This window comes from Psittacula echo (genome assembly GCF_963264785.1).
Source record: "Psittacula echo genome assembly, chromosome: 3".
In the NCBI taxonomy this organism is placed as follows: Eukaryota; Metazoa; Chordata; class Aves; order Psittaciformes; family Psittacidae; genus Psittacula; species Psittacula echo.
The window spans coordinates 3,327,532-3,351,111 of NC_137736.1; the positions used below are offsets into that span (position 1 = coordinate 3,327,532).

General features: G+C 39.2%; 1 protein-coding gene across 1 annotated transcript; it reads left to right on the plus strand.

Moving 5' to 3' along the window:
- Positions 1-633: 633 nt before the first annotated feature.
- LOC308218920 (suppressor of tumorigenicity 14 protein-like) lies at positions 634-22,876 on the plus strand (the record flags this gene model as incomplete). The annotated part of the gene is made up of 17 exons (XM_080613450.1): positions 634-714; positions 1,037-1,205; positions 1,841-1,965; positions 2,814-2,881; positions 4,265-4,446; positions 4,543-4,581; positions 5,340-5,556; positions 8,252-8,391; positions 9,944-10,041; positions 11,056-11,168; positions 12,064-12,197; positions 16,308-16,415; positions 17,501-17,620; positions 18,257-18,440; positions 18,886-19,157; positions 20,708-20,844; positions 22,718-22,876. The coding sequence occupies 17 exons, from the start codon at positions 634-636 to the stop codon at positions 22,874-22,876; spliced, it is 2,346 nt and encodes a 781-aa protein (XP_080469576.1).
- Between the last annotated feature and the right edge of the window lie 704 nt (positions 22,877-23,580).

The window sequence follows — 23,580 nt, forward strand, 5'->3', positions numbered from 1 at the left end:
CTCGACACGTATGAAATAGATTAGTCTCCTGCATACATCCTTGATTTTCCTATTTGCACGTATGAAACTGTGAACTTGTTGATTTGGTAACTTAAAACCGGTTTTTATTTCAAACCAGAAATGCGACCGTGAATTGCTTTGCAGTTACATTTATTCTGTGGTAGTGGCCTGTGGCTGGAAAATTCAGGTGGTCTGCAGAACTGTGCCTTTCTCCTCTCTCAGATATATATATTTCTGTGGATTCCACCAAGTATTCACTAGAAGTTTCCTCGTTTATCTTTCTCTGGAACTTCTTATCTGTAAATTGCTTGCATGTCCTTTGCATTCTGCCACAAATTATTTCCTACTCCTGTATTTCTGAAAAGAGTAATAGATCTGTTTTGAAATTGAGATCCATACCCTACTTAGCCAGTTAGGAAAACAAAGAGTTACAGTGATGGTAACTTCTCCTACCCACCTTCTTTGATTGCAGATCAGCTGGTTCCTGCTTCAAGCAATATGTCAAAGCTGAAATGAGAGAAGCCTGGTGTGCCTAGTGGAGAGAGCAGTGCAATATTCTGGGTTATGTTGAAGAGATGAGGTTCATTTAGGGTTCTGTTATTAAGTTAGTCAAAAGGCATTTGTCAAGGCATCATGATACGAGCTTTCCCCTCCAGCCGGGTTTCTGTGTACAGCATACCAGCTCCGCACGGTTCTGAGCAGACTGCAGGGCAGGTAAGAGACACTACTAGCTAAGCTTTATAGTAGGAACACAGTAAAGGATCTCTCTGCCTACTCTGATGTGTATTCACCTGTGTTCTTCATATGCAAATTGCTCCTAATGAAAGCGATAGCAGTTTTTCCCTTTGCTTACATAGCTTGAAATGCATGCTGCAAACAAAAAACAGAGAAATGGAGGTTTCAGGTGTGAGGGAGCTGATAATGTGAAATATATTATCTCAATTTAAACCTCTTTAAAAAAACTAAGAAGGTAAATACACTGTATAATAGCTCTTCTTTTGTAATCTTACTGATGCATTCCTGTGTCTTTCTCTAGGAAAGTCTGCATATTCGCTGCTGCCCAGCCTACCAAGAAGGCTTGTGTCAGAAGTATTGTTTCTTCAAATGGATGAGGTCGTGTTTCTGGAGAAGATGGCTTCTAGGAATATTATCTATGGTTTTTTTAGTAGTTACAGCAACCTTGCTAGTCCTGCACTACTCATTCTGTAAGAGTTATTCCCCAGCATGATCTGGGTGGGATGGGTATTTTCGCACTGTGTGAATGATTACTATGGAAAAGCTATGCTTGAAACAGATAATGCATGTCTAAACTGCTCACTTGCCCTTCTCCTTAATGTCTTTGCTAAAGCCACAAAATGCACAATAATTAACAGGTGGTAGTTGCGCAAGAATAACAAAGGTATGTGTTTTATCTCTTAACTCTTCTTTTCGTCTCTGCTTGTGAATACCATTGTTGTTATAACTGTTGTCTTTCCCAAGAACACATAGGAATTTAATATCTTATATTCCCTCTTTCCAAACAGAATGGGTAGGTAAATTATGTACGGTCCTTCCCAGATCTCAACAAACAGCTGTTAAAACTGTATCTCTTTAGGAGGAGATAGCTGCAGTAAATGGATGTTTAGCAATTGAAGCTTCCCAGGAGAAATGCCCGTCTGAACCCATACCTCATTCCTTTCCTTGGGACTGACTTAGCCTTCTGGCAATTATTCAAAGTTTCTTTTAAGAACTAATACCTACAGATGCCAAGGACAAATACATGCTTCTTCAAGCCTCTTGTTCTGGAAGTTTTTCCATAATGTTATTGGCTGTGCTCATCTTTGTATCCTTTTTTCTTCAGCTCCAGCTTTCTCCTTTATTTATATTGGTGGGAGTGTAGAAATTCCTAATGTGACTTACACAAGTGACTTCAACGATCCAAAGTCACAGAAATTCCTCCTGCAAGCAGAAGCGATACAAAAATATGTAAGTTCCCACATAAATATAACAATAACTTCAGCGTATCTAATACAGAATTAGACTGAGAATGAGGAGAAGACTCCATTTAGTCACATAAGGGTTTTAAAGTTAGAATGTGCCTCGATGGTGTACAGTTTTAGGAATGTAGCTAGAGAGCTGGGGTTTTTAATACCTATTCCCTAGGTAATAAAATCTGGGTGTTTCAGGATTATGGACAAAATATTTTTCTTAAAGGAATTTGGAGTGTGTTTGGTTTGGTGTGCATTTATTTGTGCTGTCATTTTGGTTTTGTTTTTTACATATAGCTCCAATTCTGTGTCTAACTTGGTTTTGTTTTCCCTTATCCCCTACAACATTTGCTTTCTTGCACTTCACATGCAACTTCCTATTCATGAGATCAATACTCTTTCCTGGGTCCCTGTGAACAGCGATCTTAAACACAGAGCAGTTCTCTGTTAGCCTCTGCTTCTCAAAAGAACTAATCTACTCTCTCAAAGCTGCTTTGTGCAGAGCCAATACACGTTGCTCCTGTCCAGATTATATTCTAGAAATTGAAAGACTGAAACAGAAATATAAAGGTATTCTTAAAGGCTTCTTTTTGATGGCTAATTTTCAAGAGCTGTCTTAATGGTCTTGAAATGTTATGCATCTCAAAAGGTTTTGGGTCTGTTTTAGTGCAAATGAATGCACATTTCTGATTCGTATGACACATTTTGTGAGAAATACAGGTAGTACTTGTAATATGAGGGATGAGGAAGAGAAAAGGAGGAAAAAGACAAATACTTTATAGAATAGGAGATGGTATTGGCGCTAAAATGTAACGCTTTACATTTTCTTTTGCTATTGCTTAACAGTTTGCAGAAACATATGAATCTTCCTTCTTGGGAAAGTATTACTTGAAGTCTGTAGCGGCTGCTTTCAGGTGGGTCCTGTTCCTGCACATGGTATAAATTTGAGATGTTCTCTTGCAATAGTTTTATCTTTTTTTACATGGATTTTATAAGTTTGGAAGAACACTGCAGATTTCTACAACAGAGAATGAGAAATGCAGAAATGCACCTAAAGTGTGGGAGCTAAGAGCTACGCTAATAGTGTGGATTCTGTATTGCCCTATAGAATCGGAGAGAAAAATGAAGTCTGAACAAATGAACAATTGTTCCTTGGTTTATGGATTTCTTTGTGGTTCTTTTTATCTGCTTTTCTCTTTTGAAGTTACATTTTTATATTACAATTACAATTTCATTTTTGAATTTACAATTAATTTCCTTGACTGCTTGCAGAATCTGGTCTTGCTGTGAAGCTCCTTTTTAACCTCTCAAAGCAAAAATTAGCAGTGTAGTTAGACAGGGCACTCTAAGCTCCTAGTGAGAAATACGAATACACTGAGCAGATGGCTACTACTGTTTTGGTAGGCTCCTAATACTTTGGGAAGTCTATAGGCTATTTTAACAGGAGTGTGATGGGCTGTCTGTTTTTATCATGTAAATAATACTCTGCATACGTAGAATCATAGAATAGTTCGGGTTGGAAAGGACCTTAAGATCATCCAGTTCCAACCCCCCTGCCATGGGCATGGACACCTCACACTAAACCATGGCACCCAAGGCTCAGTCCAACCTGGCCTTGAACACCGCCAGGGATGGAGCATTCACAACCTCCCTGGGCAACCCATTCCAGTGCCTCACCACCCTCTCAGTAAAGAATTTCTTCCTTAGATCCAATCTGAACTTCCCCTGTTTAAGTTTTAACCCGTTACCCCTTGTCCTGTCACTGCAGTCCCTAATGAAGAGTCCCTCCCCAGCATCCTTATAGGCCCCTTCAGACACTGGAAGGCTGCTAAGAGGTCTCCACACACATACAGATTGTACACATACAGATTGTCTATTTCAACAAGAATTATGTGAAATGTTTGTATGAGCATAAAACTATATTGCCATATAGTGCCACAGTCGAAGAATATTAAGGAAAAATGTGTCTGTAGCTGTAATATCGTCTTAAGAGTGTGTAATTATGCATCAAGGATGGAAATATCCAATTCCATAAAAGATATTGTAAGGATTTACTGTGAGGTGTAGTTTTCAATCTCAGCGTGTAACAGTTGAAGCAGCATATTCCCAAAGCATTTCTACTGTATAGAAAAAACAATTGTTAAACAAGAGTGCTTTTGGCCACCATGTTCAGCTGCAATTCTTTGGCAGCAGTTCAACTGGCTACAAATCTGTGCAAGCTGAAAATGCAGAGCAGTGGAAAGCATGTCCAAGATGCTAATTGGAGTCTATATATAACGCTTTTTTTCCCTCTGCAGTGAAGGAGAGTCTGGACTTCGGGCTTACTACTGGAATACATTCTGGGCACCACAGGATGTGGTTGCTTCCTTGCAAAACTTAACCCAAGTGGAAATAAAGAAAATCAGTGCTAAACAAGCAGCTGACATGTCCAGTTCTTTTGGGGAGGAATGTTTTGATCTTGTAACGATGGAGCTTTTTGGTAACAATGTACCTGTCATTTAATACCTATTCTGTCTGTTTTTCTTTTTCCTGTTTGTGTCTTTGGCTTGTGTGGCTGATAGTTATTAAATTTCAGTTTCAGATCCCACAGAATATGATGTGATGCTAAAATCAGGTAATAATGCTTCAATCCCAACTGATATCATTTCGGGGGATAAAATCGTGCAACAGAAAAATAGCAGCTTCCTCGTTATTCTTGTATCTGTAGGGCCTACAAACATAACCAGACCAGGGATCTCCCTGGCCTGTGTTCCAAATGAAAGCTGGGATGAAAATACCTTCCAGCTTTTGTTCTCATGTTCTGACTTCAATGGTTGAAATTTAATAGCTCCCACTGAATTGCAATGAGCTGTGGCTCCTTTACGTGGCATCTTTTAAAAAGCGAATACAAAATTATACATAACTTATTTGATTTATGGCTAGATAATTGTGGTTGTACGTAGTCAGTGACCAGTCAAGTACTATAGAGCTTTAATTCACTTTGCCCTATTTATCCATATCAAGCGCGCATTGAGACTGACTTCGTATACTTACTGTTCTCATTGCATCCATGCAATGGCTGAAGAGAATATGGCAAAGGAAGCAATAGGTTTCAAGCAGAGATGTAGCTGCAGCCAAGTCCCCTCCTGCTTGCTGAGTGTGTGTTGAGCTGCTGGTGGTTGAACATTGTACTTCCCTGGCCAAAGCATTACAAGGTGATGCAGTCTGGTAGGGAAAAGGGGATAGAGTTGCAAAGGTAAGGATAAAAAAAGGTTAGAATAGTTAAGAAGTGTGGTAGGCAACTGTTGCTGCTTATTCTGAAATCTTACCTAATAATTTATCTTTCAACTCAACAGTTTTTCAGCCACTGATCTAGCTTCTTTTGTATAGCAGCATCCTTTGACCTGTATGCCAAGCCAGGTAACAACAGGACTCTAACTTTGATGAATCCTAAAAAGTCTTTTTATCAATGGAGGCTGCGAGTTCCTTCTAACTATGTGGTGAGGCTGGTAGTTATCACTTTGCATGGTGTCACTCCAGAGAGCTGTGCATCACACCATTTATCAGCATATGATTTCCTTCTTCCTCTGCAGAACAAGATCATTACAAGGTATGATAGTACAGAGAAAAGATGTTTTATTGAGCTCTACAGAAACTCTTTGAAACTGTAGTGATATCAAATCGATATTAAATGGGCTTCCAAAACGTAAGACTCCAAGTGCAACTTAAAAATCTTGTATAAGGCAATAACAAGATCTTCCATATTCTCCCTCCTTCCTGCAGTGAATTAGGATAATAGGGTATCTTGGGTTGAAAAGCACCCATAAGAATCAAGTCTAACTCCCTAACCCTCACAGATCTACCTAAAACTAAACAATATGACTAGGACCATTCTCCAGATGCTCCTTGAACTCTGACAGAGAAGTGACCATTTGCTTGGGAAGCCTGTTATGAATTTCTGTGAGGTTTATTCTACATTATGATTAATTTAAAAGAGTTTTTTTCCCATAATAACTCAAAAAGACACCTTTTTTCAGTGTTCTATTCCTTTTAGAAAATAATAGACTTGTTTTAAAACTTTCCGGTCATAGCTAAATCTTTAATTATAACACGGGTACTGTGTCTATGGAAGGCTCCATCATCAGAGTTCCTGTGACATCCATTCGCATAAGTGAGATCAGATGACATTTAACCTTCAGTAGCCACACAGCTCCTGTTTTCCAGAGTCAAATCTCACATATGGACACGTTATCCACCCTGAATCTGCCTTCATTAACAAAATAAGTTTTAGAGCCTGAGATTAGATGTTTTCAAGGGGGATATTTTTTTATAGAGGCTAGCTGAGCATGCAGGTTCAGTTAAGAGTGTTTCAAACGCACTGATTTAGTAGTACCTTAACTTACTTGAGAAGGTAACAGACTGACTTCTCTCCTTATGCAACAACACACTAGAGCTTGTCGTTGGTGGACTGTCAGAAGGACAGCCATGGAAATGAACATAGGGTTTGTGTAAGGAGTTAGTCTCAGACTGTACCATAGCACGGAGAATCCCATTCCTGATGATGGGCTGCATCTGCTCTGCTGCTGATTATGGGACTGTTACTGTTGCATGTTATAAGCAATGGCTCTGCTTTTTAGGAACCTGAAATGTAGAGCTGGCCATGTGCATGAAAGCACCTGGAAGCTAGCAAAACCAATACAGGCGTGCGATGTAATACAGTTGGAGAACATCAACGCAGTAAGCTGCAAGACAGAATGCTCAAGAACGTGCATTGATACCCATCAAAGAACCTAACCAGAACCTGATCATTTAAATTATGTTAAAATCCTAATGGTGCTCAAGAAAAGTTGACTTTTTTTGGTTACTTTTGTTGCCACCCTAGCTATGTGTGGTTTTGCATATGCCTATTAATTTTCTATTTAAGCTACAAGCAGCTAGTGACATACTTTGGACAGATGTGGTAGAACTAATAATATCATTTCCAACATCCATGACAGCCAGAAATTACTGTGTTATAGCTTGTTATTCTTTGTTGTTCAGGTCTAGGATCACACATGGTGACTAAAATGATTCTCACCGGTTGCTGTGAACTGCAGCAACAGAGTTTTCAGTGACAAATAACTAAAGAGTGAGTGAGCTGGGATTGTGAGGTGTAGCCTAAAAGTAGACATCTCACGTGTACAACTCTTCTCATATGTGCTTGCCTTATTACTTGGGTGATACTGTGACAAGAGGTACAGCTACAAGATAAGTCAGGCTGTCAGCTGGATAGCATGACAAGATGCTCAAAGTCTTCAACAGGGCAGTGCAGAGAGGACTCAAAGTGTTAATTTTGTTAAGGATTTGACATGATTTGATTATGATTATGATTTAAAGTATTTAGTAGTGTCTGTGAAAGAGGCAAATCATAGATCCATTGTCTAGTGCCTCACATGAAATGGGAGCAGGGAATAGCCAGCTAAAGCCAAAAATGGCTACTTTCAGGTTTTTTAATGCTGTCACTCTGGATCTTGGTGGTGTCAAATAATAAGGCTGTGATGGAAATACTCTGAGATTGTGAGATCTAGACTTAATTACTTTCATTTGTTATGCGTAGGAAAATAGAAAACTTAGGGGGTTTTTTTTACACTGATTTGTAAATTTATTAAAAGGAACCAAAAAATACTGTGGGTTTCAAACTGGAATAAATATACAGGTGAATTTAGAGATGCAATAAGGCATCTCAGATTACAAATGGTAGTTAGTTTTCAAGGTTTGGGATGTAAATTAACTCACTATTATTTAAACAAAAGAAGAAGGTTAAGAAGAATTATTTGCCACGCATGGGGCTTCACATCTTTTGTGACAGCTTTTGGGGTGTGAAAATTAATGGACTGTAAATGCTTTGGGCCTGTTGTCTATAGCATAGACTGTGCTCAGCACTTCTTCACTGCCACTTGTTGCCTTTTTGGTGCTACCAGCTGCTTCTCAGTGTCTCTATCACTGCTGAAGTCATGTAATCTGGCACTGCCTTTCTGATGCTTCTGCAGGTCAGAAAATTCCAGGCACCTTTTAGGCAAGAGTGTCTGTGATGTTCATCCAGAGTGACTAAAGCTCGGTGCTGGGAAACTAGTGTCTTGTGTACTATCAACTGGGTGCAATACTAATAGGGAAGTGGTAGCCAGTGGAATGCTTCTGAAAGAGCAGATGCCAGGATGAGTGTTACTTCTGCCCCCTTTCTCAGCAAAGATGACTGGAATGTGGGAAACGCTTTCTTTTGGTTTTCTTTGGTTGAGGTTTTTGATACCATTTTTGGGATATTTCAGATGGTGTGGACCTGGGGCCTGGACTCCTCCTATTGTGCGTTTAACTTCATCAAGTAATGTAATGTTGCTTACCTTTTCACTGGACCGAAGAGAAGAAAGGAGCGTTTTGAAAGCTCACTTTGAAGCTGTTCCTAAAATCAGTAAGTAATTAATGGAAACAAGCATCTGATGTAAGCACACTTATCCCTTTTGTTACCTCTAAAATCAAAAATAAGTTGATATTGCCTGGGTATATTTGGGGAGATGGATTGATGGCATCTAAGTCATGGAATTATCATTCTGATCCACTAAAAGAATGTCCAGACATTACCCTTAGTACACAGTAACGCTGAGCAATGGCAGCAGAGCAGCCAGTCAGATAGCACTACAGGCATTATATATCTCGGCAAAGCTAGATAGCCTCTGTGACAGAGCAGCGCTTGCATCAGTTTTGGCAATCAATCCCCAGCTTAGGGATGTGGTTTTAATGAACATGGAAAAAGAGCAAATCTCTCTAATATGTCTCTGATCCTTTTCTGAAAGCCCTGTTCAGTGCAGTTAACTGCATATGTACAGTGTATATATGCAGTTAAGAAAAGTGTACTCAAGACCCAAGCAGTATATTCCAAGCCTATGGAGTACTATGAATTTTGCAGGAGATGCAGGTGATTAGTGAAGTATTTTGAATAACAATAGATTGTTAATATATAGGATAAATATTTTTAAGTTGTTAACTTATGTTTTACAAATTGTTAAATTAAATTACTTAAATGTAAATTATTAATTAACAGGATAAAAAACAGTTGTTAATAATTGTTAATTTTACGGAAGATATGGGAGCTTTTCAAGTGAAAACTTAGCCACAGTTACTTGGTGAGGTCCAAGTGAAAGAGTTTTGTCGATTATTCAAGTGACTATGTTTTAACTTGTGGAACAAATTATAGGGGATAAACTTCTCCAAGGCTTACACATTTTGGCTTCTGTCTCTGCTTGGGCAAATACTTTTCCCTTGCACATTACAAATTAAAGCTGTTCCACTGTTCTGAGGATGGGCATTCCAAAGGATGTGTAGCCCAGGGTTTGCCACAAGACTTTGCTGTTTTCAAAGTCATCTTATTTTCTGTTATGTTCATGTTTGCGTTTACTCTGTTACATAAAGGGAACTAAAAGCACTAAAGACTGGTTATGTAAGAGAGATCCTGATAGAAATAAAACGTCAGAGACATTGTTCAAATGTGGCATGAATTTTCAGACTGAGAACTGACAGACACAATGCCCTGGTTCATGTGGAATCAATCAGAGGTTTCACTTTGGGCTGATTGCTTTTTAATGCTTGAAAAAGTCAACAGAAAGGTCAGAAGTAAATTGGAAGTGGGAGGTCTGTTGTACCCACATTTCATTGCTGCTTCCACCTACCATGAAAGAAGGGGGTTTTAGCAAAACCCCAAGAAACCAAAACCTTCAGTCAGAGTTGTTTTGTATTTATCCTTTGTTGTAATTTGATCCAAAAATAGGAGAAATTCAGTGTGAGGGGGAAGTGCAAGTTACGTGATTTTCTGTTAATACAGGCAAAATACAGTATTAATACTGTAACACTGTCACAACTGATGCTTCTGTTTCTGTACAAAGAGGAGGTCCTAGCGAGTGAAGTAGGCTCTGCACTTTAGTCCAGCTGAGATAACTGCATTTCTTGCTGATGTATTTCTCTCCCAGTGTGTGGTGGTCATTATATTTCATGGAATGGGACGCTGAATTCCCCTTATTACCCAAGTTACTACCCACCAAATATTGACTGCCGCTGGATCATCAGAGTAAGTGCTGAGAAACCTGCTAGCGATGACTTTGCTTTGTGTGACATAAAAATGGGAGAAATGGCTTTTGTTGTGGGTGAAATGGAGGGAAAACACACTAAGAGTACTGCGTCTGACTTCTTAGGCACCCATTTTTAGCCTCATCTTACCTACAAGTGCCAGCTATGGGAAGGAGTCGTTGCCAGCTGCCAAAAGTTTGAGTTTTCATAACAGAAACAGAGTGATGGGTAAGATGACAATGCTAGCAGCCAGAGAAAATCACTAATAATCAGGGCTTTGCTTCTATGTCAGGAAGAAGAAGAAGGTCATTTAAATCATGCCTCATATGATGGATACCACAATATATTTCCTTGAGGTCTGCAGAAACAGGACTTCTCTGGCTCATATATTCAGCTCTGGCTTTCCAGAAAGCCCTTTGGCTGGAGTTAGAAACTGGTCCTGATTTCCGCTAGCTTCCCTGGTGTGTTTATCTGCTGCTCCATTAAGCGTTTAACTGCTTTTTTTGACTTTCCCTGGCACAGGATGCTCTTCATGTCTGTGAGTTGGTAAAAGTCTCTACCTTTCACCTGCTCAATGAAAATTGGTAGCAGCTTGTAGCATAAAACTCATCTGTATGCAGGAAAAGGAAGAAAAAGGCTTTCTAAAGCAAAGAAGTCATAGCTAATGCCATTGAATGATCAGCTGCCATAGATACCCTTAATCTCTTATTTAAGCTCCTGGAACACATAGCAGTACAAACGTAGCACGAACCTCAAATATCGTGCTTTGTGCTGACTGCAGGAGGACTTACATGCTTCTATCTGGCACAGTCTGGCCAAAGAATTTGGGTCTAAAAGGATTTCTATACATGTTTAAAATAGCAAAGTGTTTTGGTTCTTCAAAGGTGATGATTTGCTTAATAAAAATGCAGTATTTTTAATCTGATAATAAGCAAAACAGGATTTACCATCTTAGAAGCACAGGTCTTTTAATTTTTGGCTGTGTGTGTCAGGATATTCGTCCTTTGATTTTTAGGCACCATTGCCTGGCTACAAGCTCTCCTTAAAAATCTTCATAATACAAATTCAAGACAAGTCTCCAGGGTCCAGTAAATGTGATAAAGACTGGTTAGAAATTGATGGGGTTAGGTGAGTAAATACGCTGTTTTCTGACATATTAATTTGCACTTCAATGTTCTGAGCAACATACTGTACTTAAGCAAAAGATGTCTTGCCACTTCCAGTGCAGGAAAATAAATGTCAATAAAAATTGGGTGTTTCCACTGAATTTCAGCAGAAGAATGCTCTTAATCCTGCCCTAATACTGAAAATTTGTCATTTTGTTCATTTAAGCATCCTGCCTTTTCTACAGTGTTAGGCACTTACTTTGTTGATCCCTTTGAGAAAAATGACATAGAAAACTGGGACTTTATGCAATTGCAGTTGAAGTGTAAATTCCTGGCAGTGGTCTTCATGTTGGGGAAGAGCTTGTGGCATCTGAAGTTTCGTTTTGTATGCTCCTTACTCTTCTGTGGTCATATTCATTTCTGTAAATAAGGTGAATTGCAATGTGTGTGCTTACAACAAAAACCCCCGTGCCTCCCAAAGACCCAAACAAACAGCAAACGCCAAACCTCAAGAAACAAGTATCTAGAGTATAGTGAAACCAGTAGGAGCTCCTGGATTGGGCTGTATGATTCCATATTCTGTTACTGGATTTGTAGCCTTTTGGTTTGCAAGTCTAAAAGGGAAATCTGAGATCAAGCATGCTTCAAAGTGGTTTTTATTTCTAAGGTAGATTATGACATGGATCATCTTGCTGTGTTTGGTTCAAAGTCTACTAATCCCAGAAAAGTTGTGTAGAGGAAGACGTTTGTAAGTAGGCTTTCTGTTACTTCTGTTGTGATGTTTTAACACTAAAAGATAGCTGATCTTTCTTATTTTCAAGCTTTCAGCATTGGTACCCTTCATCAAAAGGAAAGGTAGCTGGATGGTAATGGTCAGTTTAGTTAGAAGCTGATAATTCTCACTTTTGCCTTGCTAGATACTGTAAAGCTCTTCCTGAAAGCAACAGAAACAGAGAATACGGTTACTCTGTCGCAATCAACTTCCATTCTGACGAGATAGTCACCCACAGAGGGTTTTACATTGAATACAAAGCCTTCAGTCACACAGACCGTAAGTGAATAAGCATGTGCTTTATTTTTTAAGGAGAAACCTCCAAGAAACCTTGACAGACCAACCACATACAAACCAACCTGCCTTTTCACCTTAACCTAAGTGCAAGAGATCAATGTTAAAAATGTTATTATGTATCTAATTGAACAAATAAATGTACAAAATCAGGTAAAAGATGTTTTTAGACGTTAGTATTCATTTTCTATCTTTTCACAACACTTTTGTAAAATGGGAAGTGAAATTTCCATTTCTCTGGATCTAATTTTTTGTCATTTTTGCCAACGTTTTAAAATAGCCAAGCTGCACCATGAAAACAGCACAGGAGAGAGCCTCTAAGCATGACTCTTGTGCCAACAGGAGTTAACAATGAATAATTCGTCTTTGTTTTAAAATCACAACTCAGCATGCTTCGGATGAGCTTCTAGGTTTAGACAAACTATGTAAGTTCCACTGAGAGTCAATGAGGACCCCTATGCTAGCAAGTATTTCAGGAATACGATTGAGTTTCTTACACACCTTTCCTGATTCCCCAGTCTATGCACTTTTGGGTAAGGGTTATGTTTTTTCGGATGCTTCTAGAAGGTGGAAAAGGTATTTTCATACACATATTTATTTGTGATATTTCTTAGAAAAGATGCATCTGCAATGTATTATTTGCAAGTACCTTCTCTTTCCTTTACCCCGTTGACCTCCATTGTTGTTCACCCTAGCTGACATCTAGGTGGCTAAAGTTCTCTGTGATTTCAAGAGATCAGTTCAGTTTGTGAAACCTCTTCAGATCCTCAGCTTGATTGAGTAGAGTTCTGAGTATTGTTGCTGACTTAGACATATTTATGTATTAAGGTCTCTGGAATAGATTCTTGCTTCATGTCTTTCATCAGAAACAGGCGGTAGATTCTGTACTCAGTCATTGCATAGGATTCATATTTTCAGGGATTTCTTTTTCTACCAACTAGTGTCTTTTTCTAATGGAAAAAGTTGAAAACTACGCTGTGTTCTATTGCTACTGAGCTTACTGCCTCAAAACCAGTTCAGAGATGAATGAAAGCCTAAAAATACCTTGTTTGTATTTTTTGTCGTTTTCTTTTGGTTTTTTGGGGGGCTTTTTTAACAGAGAGAATCCCCAGTCTTTATTGCACGTACAAGCCTTTACTTTCTGTGTGCTCTGCTCCCTTTCTACAACTGAGCCAGCAATGAGGTGACACAAAGCCATGTAATTCATCTTTAGCCACAATGTTAAGAACCTGTATGAAGACCCATCAGGAGGTGCAGACTAGTTGTGATATGTCAGTATCAAGTTGATACTGAGAGAGCAGGATGTATTGAGAGAGATGGTGTTCCATTATAGCCTTGCCTATAGCAATAGTAAGGGGTGGTGGTGGGAATAACTTTCTCCCACGTCTTTAGTACCTGCAGGCACCCACCTCAGATCAGACTTTTCCATTGTTGAAAGCCTATCAAAGCTCAATTATTAGAAATCACAGGCACTGCTCTGAGTTGAACTGGGAAGCAAATGCCAGCCATCAGCTGAGTAACTCCAGAGAATGGTCAAAAGAACACTAGAGAGACTCCTGCTCTGAGCTAGTGCTGGTTGTGTAGTGTGTGCTTTCTTCCCACCAGCATCATGTGCAAGGCAGTGAGGAGTACTAAATGACTACAGGTTGGAACTGATTATATAAAAGTGGGACAAATGTGTTTAGTCATGCAGTCTGATTTAGCTATTAATTTGTTTGTGGTGCTTGAGGGGAAATATTTTAAGTCAGCTTGACCTGGGCAGAAGGAGGAGTGTTTTTGGATACTTTTTCGTTCACAGTTCTTATTTTTAGACATGCCAGGGAGAAAAAAAAAAAAATCCAAAACCCAAAAAGAAAATAAAACACAAAGAAAGAAAAATGGCAGAATATATTTTTAATATGTTGCGAAGAAACACCTCTGCGTTGATATCAGTTGTGAATTAAAGTGAAAGTGAAATGAATTCTTGGTGAAAGGCTGTTCCGTAATGAAACTGCTAGATTTGAGAAGTGTTTGATAAAGCATTTGTTCACATCAGACATGAAGTTGGAGTGTAGTAGTACAGAGGTGAATTCTACAACATTTTAATGTCAGGATATGTGTATTGCTAGTACTACGGAGAATGCCTTATTTTGACTTCTAGCACCACTCATATCCCCCCCCAGCCCTTAGACGCTCTTGTGTAACATCCATTACCTTAACATATTGAAGAGGTGTTAACCACCAGTAGTAATTATATATCTGTGCTGAAACACTTAGAATCAGGCAACGAATGTGAATTTCATTTTCTAAGTCCATTTAGGTGAGTATGGATATATTTAATTCAAATTGCTTGATAAAAGTCTTTGGCAGATTATGCCAAGTATGATAGGATTTCCTGGTTTTCATTCAATTTAGGTTAAAAATGACACCTGGCTTTGTTTTTTTAATAGCCATTTTAATATTTCTCCATGGTACAGTTCTGTGTTAATGCATCTAGACTGCAACAGCTTTCCTAGTGCCGTTAATTTCTTACTTTTCTGGCTTGTCCTTAGATGTGAGGATAGAATGTGCATTCTTTCAAGCAACCAGTCCTAAAGCTGGAAAGGCTGCTCAGACGGTAGTGATGGATTAGACCGTGGTAGGGCAGCTATTTCTTGTTTGTGTTCTCCTGTAAACAGTTTCCTCCAGGAAGCTTGGAAACTGCTGAAACGATCTCTTAAATATTGGCAGCTATCTTTAAGATCACATGTAGGATGCGGTGAAGATCAAAAAGCCTGCAGAAGAGGCTGAGTAATGAGTTTAAAGAGTGGGAGAACAGAAAAGAACAGAAAGGGGATTTTACACTGAGCTTTACAAGTTAAGCTTCCAAAAACAAATAAAGCAACAAGTAGTCAAAGCAAACTATTTGTAAACAGTGAAATAGGTGTGGAAAAACCAGCATGAAGGTTTTTACCTTGTTTTAGTTCCCTGCTGTGACAAGATAAATGGAGCAGAAGTTATATTTTTGGTGCTGTTCTGTGTGACAAACTTATCAGTAAGTAAAGGAAGCATTGGGAGAAAAAGAACATACAAAGCTGTTTCCAGATCGTGATTGCCAATGACTCCACCAAAATGAAAGGATATTATTGTTGTCATTCTGCCAGTGTCTGTTCTGTATATTTTTTGTTAGTGATCTAAGTGATAGATTGGAGAAGATTCTTGTGAAATAGGAAAAGTGCCACATCGTGGAAAGAGAGATGTATGTGAGAGGGATCATAGAATCACAGAATAGTTAGGGTTGGAAAGGACCTTAAGATCATCCAGTTCCAACCCCCCTGCCATGGGCAGGGACTCCTCACACTAAACCATGGCACCCAAGGCTCTGTCCAACCTGGCCTTGAACACCGCCAGGGATGGAGCATTCACAACTTCCCTGGGCAACCCATTCCAGTGCCTCACCACTCTCACAGTAAAGAATTTCTTCCTTATATCCAATCTAAACTTCCCCTGTTTAAGTTTGAACCCATTACCCCTTGTCCTGTCACTACAGTCCCTAGTGATGTATTTAAACAGCTCACCCTGACAAGCTGGAGAATGTATATGGAGGAAATTATATTCCACTTAATAAAGACAAGAACTGAACTTAGGTAATCAAATGCACGTGTGGATTTCCTAAGTTGATTTTTCAGCTGAAAAATGTCTGGGGGTGACAGTAGCTCAAAAGCAGATTTGAAAGTCAGAGTTAAACAATTTTTTGTGGTTTGTATTTGTTCAATGTTTTGTTGCTTGGGTTTGTCGGGCTTTTGTTTTAAGTGCCACACTTGATCTTCCCAGTCACCAGTGGGAAGGCTTCAGCTAGAGTACTACACCCAGACTGTGCCCTGAACACCAAAGATAGGGAACAATGAAGAGCAGCCAGAAAGATAGACCAGAAAGCAGTGTGAGGTCAGAGAGCGCAGCAGAAATTAGGTAATGCAGTAAGTCTCTCTGTCACTGGAGGATATCAAAAACCAAGGTAGACTAATGTTTGGCAGAGATGGCATAGTAACATCAAGGTGACCTCTGGTAGGGAGTGTAGCATATGGCTGCTATCCAGCTACTGGGATTATAAAGCATTTATAGACCTTTCTTCTTCAGGTTGTAATCCAGAACGGTTGAACTGTGGTGATGGGAAGTGTAAGCACCAGTATAAGACTTGTAGAGATGATGACAGCTGTGGGGAGGACAGTGATGAAAACAACTGCTGTAAGTATATATTTTTAGCTAATTTCCAAAAGATGGTGGAAAGCAGAAGCAGGAATATGTTTATTTTAATGCATAAACGTAGTATTTTTCTATCTTTTTCATAGCACAAAGTACAAGTTTCATAATAGTGGGGAAAAAAAAAAAACCCAAGCAGAGTATAACTTGTTCTTGGGAAAGTCTGGACAAGAAATTAATGAAGCAAAACCCAAGCTAACAGTGATTTTAGTTAGATGACCTAACTACAACTTGCTAGTGATTCGGTTATAAGAGCACTTTCTCTGAGCAACAGCCATATCAGCACCAAATAATGTAAAGGAGAGAAACATCATAGCTTTGGGACTTCTCCCCTTTGCCGCATGTGTGGTCTCTTCTACTGTAGATCCACAGTAGTTACAGACATTGCTGGTACTAGTAATGTCTCCCTAGTGACTTGTTGCATTTTGCCTTTGTAATTTTTGCCTTGACTTGAATGCTTCAGTTAGCCAGGGGCATGTCCTTGTTTGTTGGAAAAGTAAATAAATCCCTTCCACTCTTTGAGTCACTGTAAACAAGTGACAATGAGAATGATAGTAATGGAAACCTATGGCTGAGATCTGTCAGGATTCCCTGTGAATCCTGTGAAACTGTGATAATCCTTAGCCAAAAAATTATTGGAAGCAGGTATAAAGCTCCTCCGCAATTTTCTCAGCTTTTACTTAATAATAAAAAGGTTGACTTCTAGATAATGTCCACTGTGAAGATTTACTATTTGTAATGCCAGTAGGGCTGGTGAAGCTTAAAACAAGCCCAGCTTGGTCAGATTAGAGTGAAGTAACATGTGAGTGAGAACACCTGAAGGCTCCTCTGCCTTTTTCCCTATGAACAGTGGAGACCAAAATTAGGGTGATTGTTAATCGAAGTGGAACATTCCCCCTGTCCCCCCTCTATAGAGGGACTAGTTTATACCAGTACAGACTACGACTTGAAACACACTGCAATATGTAGCTTTGAACGAATTTTATCACTTAGGTTGAAAATGCAAGTTTATTTTGATCATTTGAAACCGTGGCTCCAAACATGACGCTGTCTTCTCTAAATTCTTTCAGCCTATGAAAGCTGCTCCCCTCATGCATACAAATGCCTCAATGGAAAATGCTTGCTGAAGCCAAATCCTGAGTGTGACGGGAAAAGAGACTGTGCAGATGGATCTGATGAAATGAACTGTGGTGTGGTAACATTTGTTTAAAAAGGAATGGCTTTGGGAAACTGAGTCAGGAATGTGTGCTGTGGTCAAGCACTATTGGATTAAGACTCGATTAAATCAAATGTGAATTAAAGAAATTCATCTCCTGCTAGCAGCTGTATGAAAATGTCTGTCTTGAACTTTTCACTCTTTAATTTCAAATCCACTGATCCAATCTGTCTATGATGACTTATTTCAAGCAATGCACTCTTCCAGGGTAAGCTGGTAGGTCTTAGTGCTTGGTTTTTACTGAATGAAATGCAGTCAATGAGGTTTACTCCTTGTACAAACTCCTATGTAAGGAGGGAGAAGATACGAGATTTGATTCAAATCAGTTTTTGGAACAACCCAGCTTAGAACTGTGCTGAAATATCTTTTTGAGTTACTAACCTTGTCAAAAAGCTGTAAGGGAAGATAGGTAATGATGGGTTTATCAATGAGCTGCCTATTCAGTGAAAGTGTGCAAGCACACTTACCTCTTTACCGATCGCACAGCAAGAAAATACTTCTTATTTTCTAACAGCTTTGAGGAGCATGGGTAAAAGTTCCTTTATTAAGCATAATAAATTGAAATGACCTTGTGGTTTTTGTGATGATTTTATTAAATTATCTCTATTAGCCTGTGGAAGACACCAGCTTAAGAAAAACAGAATTGTTGGAGGTGAAGACGCTCGATCTGGGAAGTGGCCTTGGCAAGCAAGTTTGCACATGGGAGCGCATGGCCATGTGTGTGGTGCATCTCTTATTTCCAATAGGTGGCTCCTATCTGCTGCCCATTGCTTCCTGGATTCTGATTCTGTGAGGTATGAGGAAGTTACACTGTTATAGAGTTAGATTTGGGATGAACACCATAAGGCAGGGATTTTCTCAGGAAAAGCTATGGTCTTTCCCCCAAGAAAAGAACTATTTATTGCTAAGTGGAGTGTTAAACTTGCCAGTGTTCTGTTTAGGTAGTGTAAATTGAAGACTTACCTTCTCATTGCAGCAAGGAGTCAGCTTTTCTGACTTCCAAAGAATAGTGCATTGCAAGGAATTGGTCTTATAGCTCCAGGAAAATAGTTTTTTCAAAATAGTAAGTAAAAATATTTCTTAGTATTTTAGGACACGGACACCATAGTATATCTATCTTTCTACTCCATCGACTTTGGGTTTGTTGAGTTCCATTAAATACTGAAAAGCAGATAAAAGGGAGTGAACTGACGCCACGTTACTTTGTAATGGGACGCTCTGAAAACATTCTCTTTACAGATACTCCGTTCCTTCGGGATGGAGAGCATATATGGGCTTACGTACCATTACTGAAAAGAGCAATCGTGTAGCTATGAGATCAATCAAAAGGATTGTTGTCCACCCACAGTATGACCACTCTATCTCAGACTATGACATTGCCCTGTTGGAAATGGAGACTCCTGTATTCTTCAGTGAGCTGGTACAGCCCATTTGTTTACCCAGCACCTCTAGAGTATTTGTTTATGGAACTGTCTGCTATGTAACTGGCTGGGGAGCCATAAAAGAAAATAGTATGTTCCTTTCGTGGATTTACTTCTTGCAAGTTTGGCTTCGTGTTAAACTCTAGCAATGTAATACCTTTGGTTTACTTAGTAGGTCTATAAATAGCTGGAAAATGGCCCCTTAGCTACAGTCTGTCAGTTCTAAATGTCTGCTTGGGTGGCAGGTGATAGATGACTATTGTAAGTACTCAGGTGTCACAGACCATTGAAAATCAAATGACCATAGGTCTACAAAAATATGCCTATTTTGATGCTCATGGCTCATTTTATCTAGTGAATAGTTCATAAGCAACCTTACTGGTAAAGAAAACAGTTATTTGCAATTATTATAGAGAAAGAAGTTGCCTCTGAGACTCTGTTTGCCGATATGGGGCCATGAACAGCAATAATTGCAGGAGTATTGTGTAAAATCTTTTCATTTTGTTTGTCTTAACGAAAGGCAATTTAATGTATGTCCCATGAAGAGTTTTGCCTCTGTGCAGCTTGGAGCAGCATGCTGCAATGGAGAGGCAGTAAAAAAGCACTTGGAGAGAAAAGGTGGGTGATCCCACAGGATCTTGGCCCTGTTTCAGCATTTAATGGGAGCCAGCTTTGGAATCTGGGCTTAGCTCCTCAGAATTACAGTGGTCCCCACGATAGTGCTGAGACCTAGGTCCTTGTGTTTGATCAGAAGCCATTTGCTGTGGTAATTCTGGCTTTCTTAACATGTCTTTTTAAAATAATAATATTAAATCTAGATAATTAATACCTTACTGAAATACAAATGGTTTTATGATTGATGCTTTCTTACAATGACTTGCATTTTAACACATGTAAGTAACACTTAGAAGTCAATATAATGGCATGTGAAAAAACCCACATTTTTTTCTGGCTTACCTGTTTCATTCCCAACTCATCCTCAGAGCTGAATGAGCAAATAAACCAAAGCCCAGTGCTTCCACTGATCATTCAGGTATTGAAAAGGTTATGTTCGCTGTTGGTCAAAACATAACTGAGGATATTCAGTTAACATTGACACCTTATGCCAAGACTATAATACAGAATTAAGCTCTTAAAATCACTTGTGACTTATGAACTTTATGTTTCAAATTATTTATTGTTCCCCTCTCAGCTTCATTCCTCAGTGCCTTCCATAAAAGTGAGAGGATAGAAAAGCATGTAGAAATGTCATTCAGTAGGACTTGGACAATGTTCAGAGAACAACCATAATGTAAATAACAAGAAGAAGCTTTGGGCATAGTTTGAAATGGCATTCAGAACCAGTCACACTGCGTGGAGTCTTACAACTTGCATGGCCTTTTTACTGCTTTCTGGCAGAACAGGCTTGTAAGGATAAGGATTAAGGAAATGGAAAGGTGGTGGACGGGGAACCTGTAGTGTAGGCAACAGCTTTCAAAAGCTGAGGGCAGGCAGGAATCGAAGGGTGGGGGGAATTACTCTTCTGTCATCAGCTGGGTAGATTTTGAGTCTGGAGTTATTCTCTTTTGTTTGAGGTGATATCTTTGTTAGAAATCTCTCTCTCCATAACCTCTGCAATACTATTTGTCTTTTTCTAATAGGTCATCTTGCCAAAACACTGCAAGAAGCTCGAGTGAGAATAATCAACCGAAGTGTTTGCACCAAGCTGTATGATAATCCTATCACATCGCGTATGCTGTGTGCTGGAAATCTTAACGGTGGTGTTGATGCGTGCCAGGTAATCCGGAACTTGTAGAAAAACCCACAGAAGAATATTTGCTTTCATTGGAAAACTGTTCAAAGCTGTGGGTTGTTCGCAGTTTGTTGTTCCAGGGGGTTTTATTCAGTAGTAGTAAAGTGAGATGTCTTGAGTGTGTGTGTGGTTAACATGGCAGTTGAAGGGTATCCAAAATGAGGAAGGAAATTTGACATAAACTTTGAATCTCTAGAGAAATACTGCTTTGCAAAACTACAGGCATGGCTATTACATCAGTTACTGTGTGAAGGGACAGAAATGTGTTACTGATCTTAGACTGTGGAATTTGACAGAATTTTAATGTAATAGCTACATTTTACTATTTTAATGCAATGGAATAATTTTTACAGCATCATAGCTTGTAATGGGTAAAACCTCTTCATACACAACACATTATATGAAGAATCTTCCTGAGTGTCTACATTTTACTTGATTACTTTTTCTTTTCATTCCTTAACTTTATGTGCAGCTTGTCTGTAACTTTAGACTTTGGACTTGTTTTGCTGAAAGATGCTGGGTTAGAGATGTGATGTCCTTCCAAAAAATACGTTGCTGAAGAAATGCCCTTTCAGTAGTTTGAGACTTGTGGGGATCCTGACTTGTTTCATTTTGTCATGGGCATGCAAACTGTGTGACTATTGCACAGGTTATGTGAAGCTTTCAAATACCTTTCATCTTTAGAGGATGTAATACTTAGCCTTTCAGACTTTGTTTTCTCATCACTCTAGGATGTTCTTTAATCTTGGCTCCTCTGTTTAGGATCCTCCCTCTCTCCACCAGCATACGGCCCCTTCAGTCCTTCAGAACTAGCTGTGTAATTGGCCAGACTACATAGCCTCCTGTCTCAAACCACTTTGAGGTCAGCCTCTTGGATTATCAGAATTGGCAGTATGACAGCAGCTTGAGATTGGGGCAGAATTGTTGTGTCTCTTTTCTTATTTCTTGATTATTTTGTTTGGTTTGGTGATGAAGGCTTTCTATTGTCGCTCTTTTTCATGGTACACGGCTTTCTTCTGACCCCTTCCACTGTTTAGCTCCAAGTGAGCAAACACCCCAGGGTCAACTTGGAGGCTGCAGACTGCTTGTTATGCATCACAAACAGCTGCAGAGATGAGCTGTGTTCATAAGTGCTCGGAGTTCTGTGGAGTGGTGTGTTTACAGAAAGCATACAAGGTTAACACAATGAAGGGCACAAAGCAGTTGTGAGCCCAAATGCAGTTTGATCCTGTGAACTGAACTAAATGGCCTTTTTTACTTTTCAACATCGCACTACAGGGATGCGTGCTCCCTTTGAGAAGCCAGTTTTTATTTGCACATTCCTTGGTCTTTATTCCTTCCTCTTCTCCTTGAATGTAGACACAGACTTGATTATGAAACTGCTGAGAATACTTAATTGTACCTGTGATTGTTTTATTTCATTTGGTTGTGTGTGTGTGGTATCTTTATGTTCCTATTTAACACACGGTATAAGAGCTCTGCCTTCAACCTGTGAACAGTTTATGGTCAAATGGTAGTAGAATTCCTGCTTTCCATCCCTGTTGTCTTCTCTCCCCATTCAACCTGTCATCAGGCTTGGTATGGATCCTGTAATGAGACATTAGCAATGAGTATTTGTAAGAACTACTTCTTGCCATTGTTTTATATCCGTTAGTGTGCTACTTCCGTAAGTTAACACAAATTAAGGGAATTTGACATCTAGCTGGGTACACTCTATCCAGAAATAAGATTCTAATATTAAATTTTAATTTGAGAAAGAGGGGCAGGAATTTACTGTCTTTGAATAACCTAACCTTTGTTACAGCTTTCTGTGTGTGTATGTGTGCGTGCAGTAATGGCTGAACTCCCTTCATTTCAGGGGGATTCTGGAGGTCCCTTGGCCTGCACAGGAAAGGGGAATAGATGGTACCTTGCTGGTATTGTGAGCTGGGGTGAAGGATGTGCTCGACGCAATCGTCCTGGTGTATACACTAAGGTGACAGCACTTTATGACTGGATTCGTCAGAATATGAACTGATGTGTCAAGGAGAAAATGCAGATCATCTCCCATATGAAAGCTGCTTCCTAAAGTAGTCTGTCACACTCTGATGGTATAACGTGAAATGCCACTGACTGTTTCTTCAAGAAAGAATGTGCACTTTCTTAATGAAGAAACCATGATTTGTTGTTCACCTAGCAGTAACTGCTCAGATTCAGAGCAACTTCAGATTCCTTATAGTTTCTTCTTTTTTTTTATCCCCAGCAGCAGAAACAGCATCGTGGTAAAACCAACATAAAATGTATTAGAACCTGTCACAAAATACAGCCAAATCTCTCTTTTGCCAATCTTCTCCCCTTTTCCCGCCTCCCTTGCTGTCTATATGTCCATATGTTTCCACAACCACATATGTAGATATCCATGGCCACATCTCATATATACTCACCTCATGTATTACCTTAGTGGTGTAACAGGATTCTAAACTTGCATTATTATTTCATATTTCTTGAAAATACAAATACCATAATCAGTACACTGTGCAAAGCTGAGATTGATTTATTCTCTAGTTATGCTACCACTGCATGACTCTACCTTCTGGGCTGTAACTCTTGTGCTTTCTCCAGTGTTTTCCTAAAAACACCAAATATATATCTCATAAATGTTAGGATGCGAGAAATTTTCATTCAAACCTGGAAGAGCATCGTTTATGTTCTTTGTGATGATGTTTAAATAAGAGGAAAGAA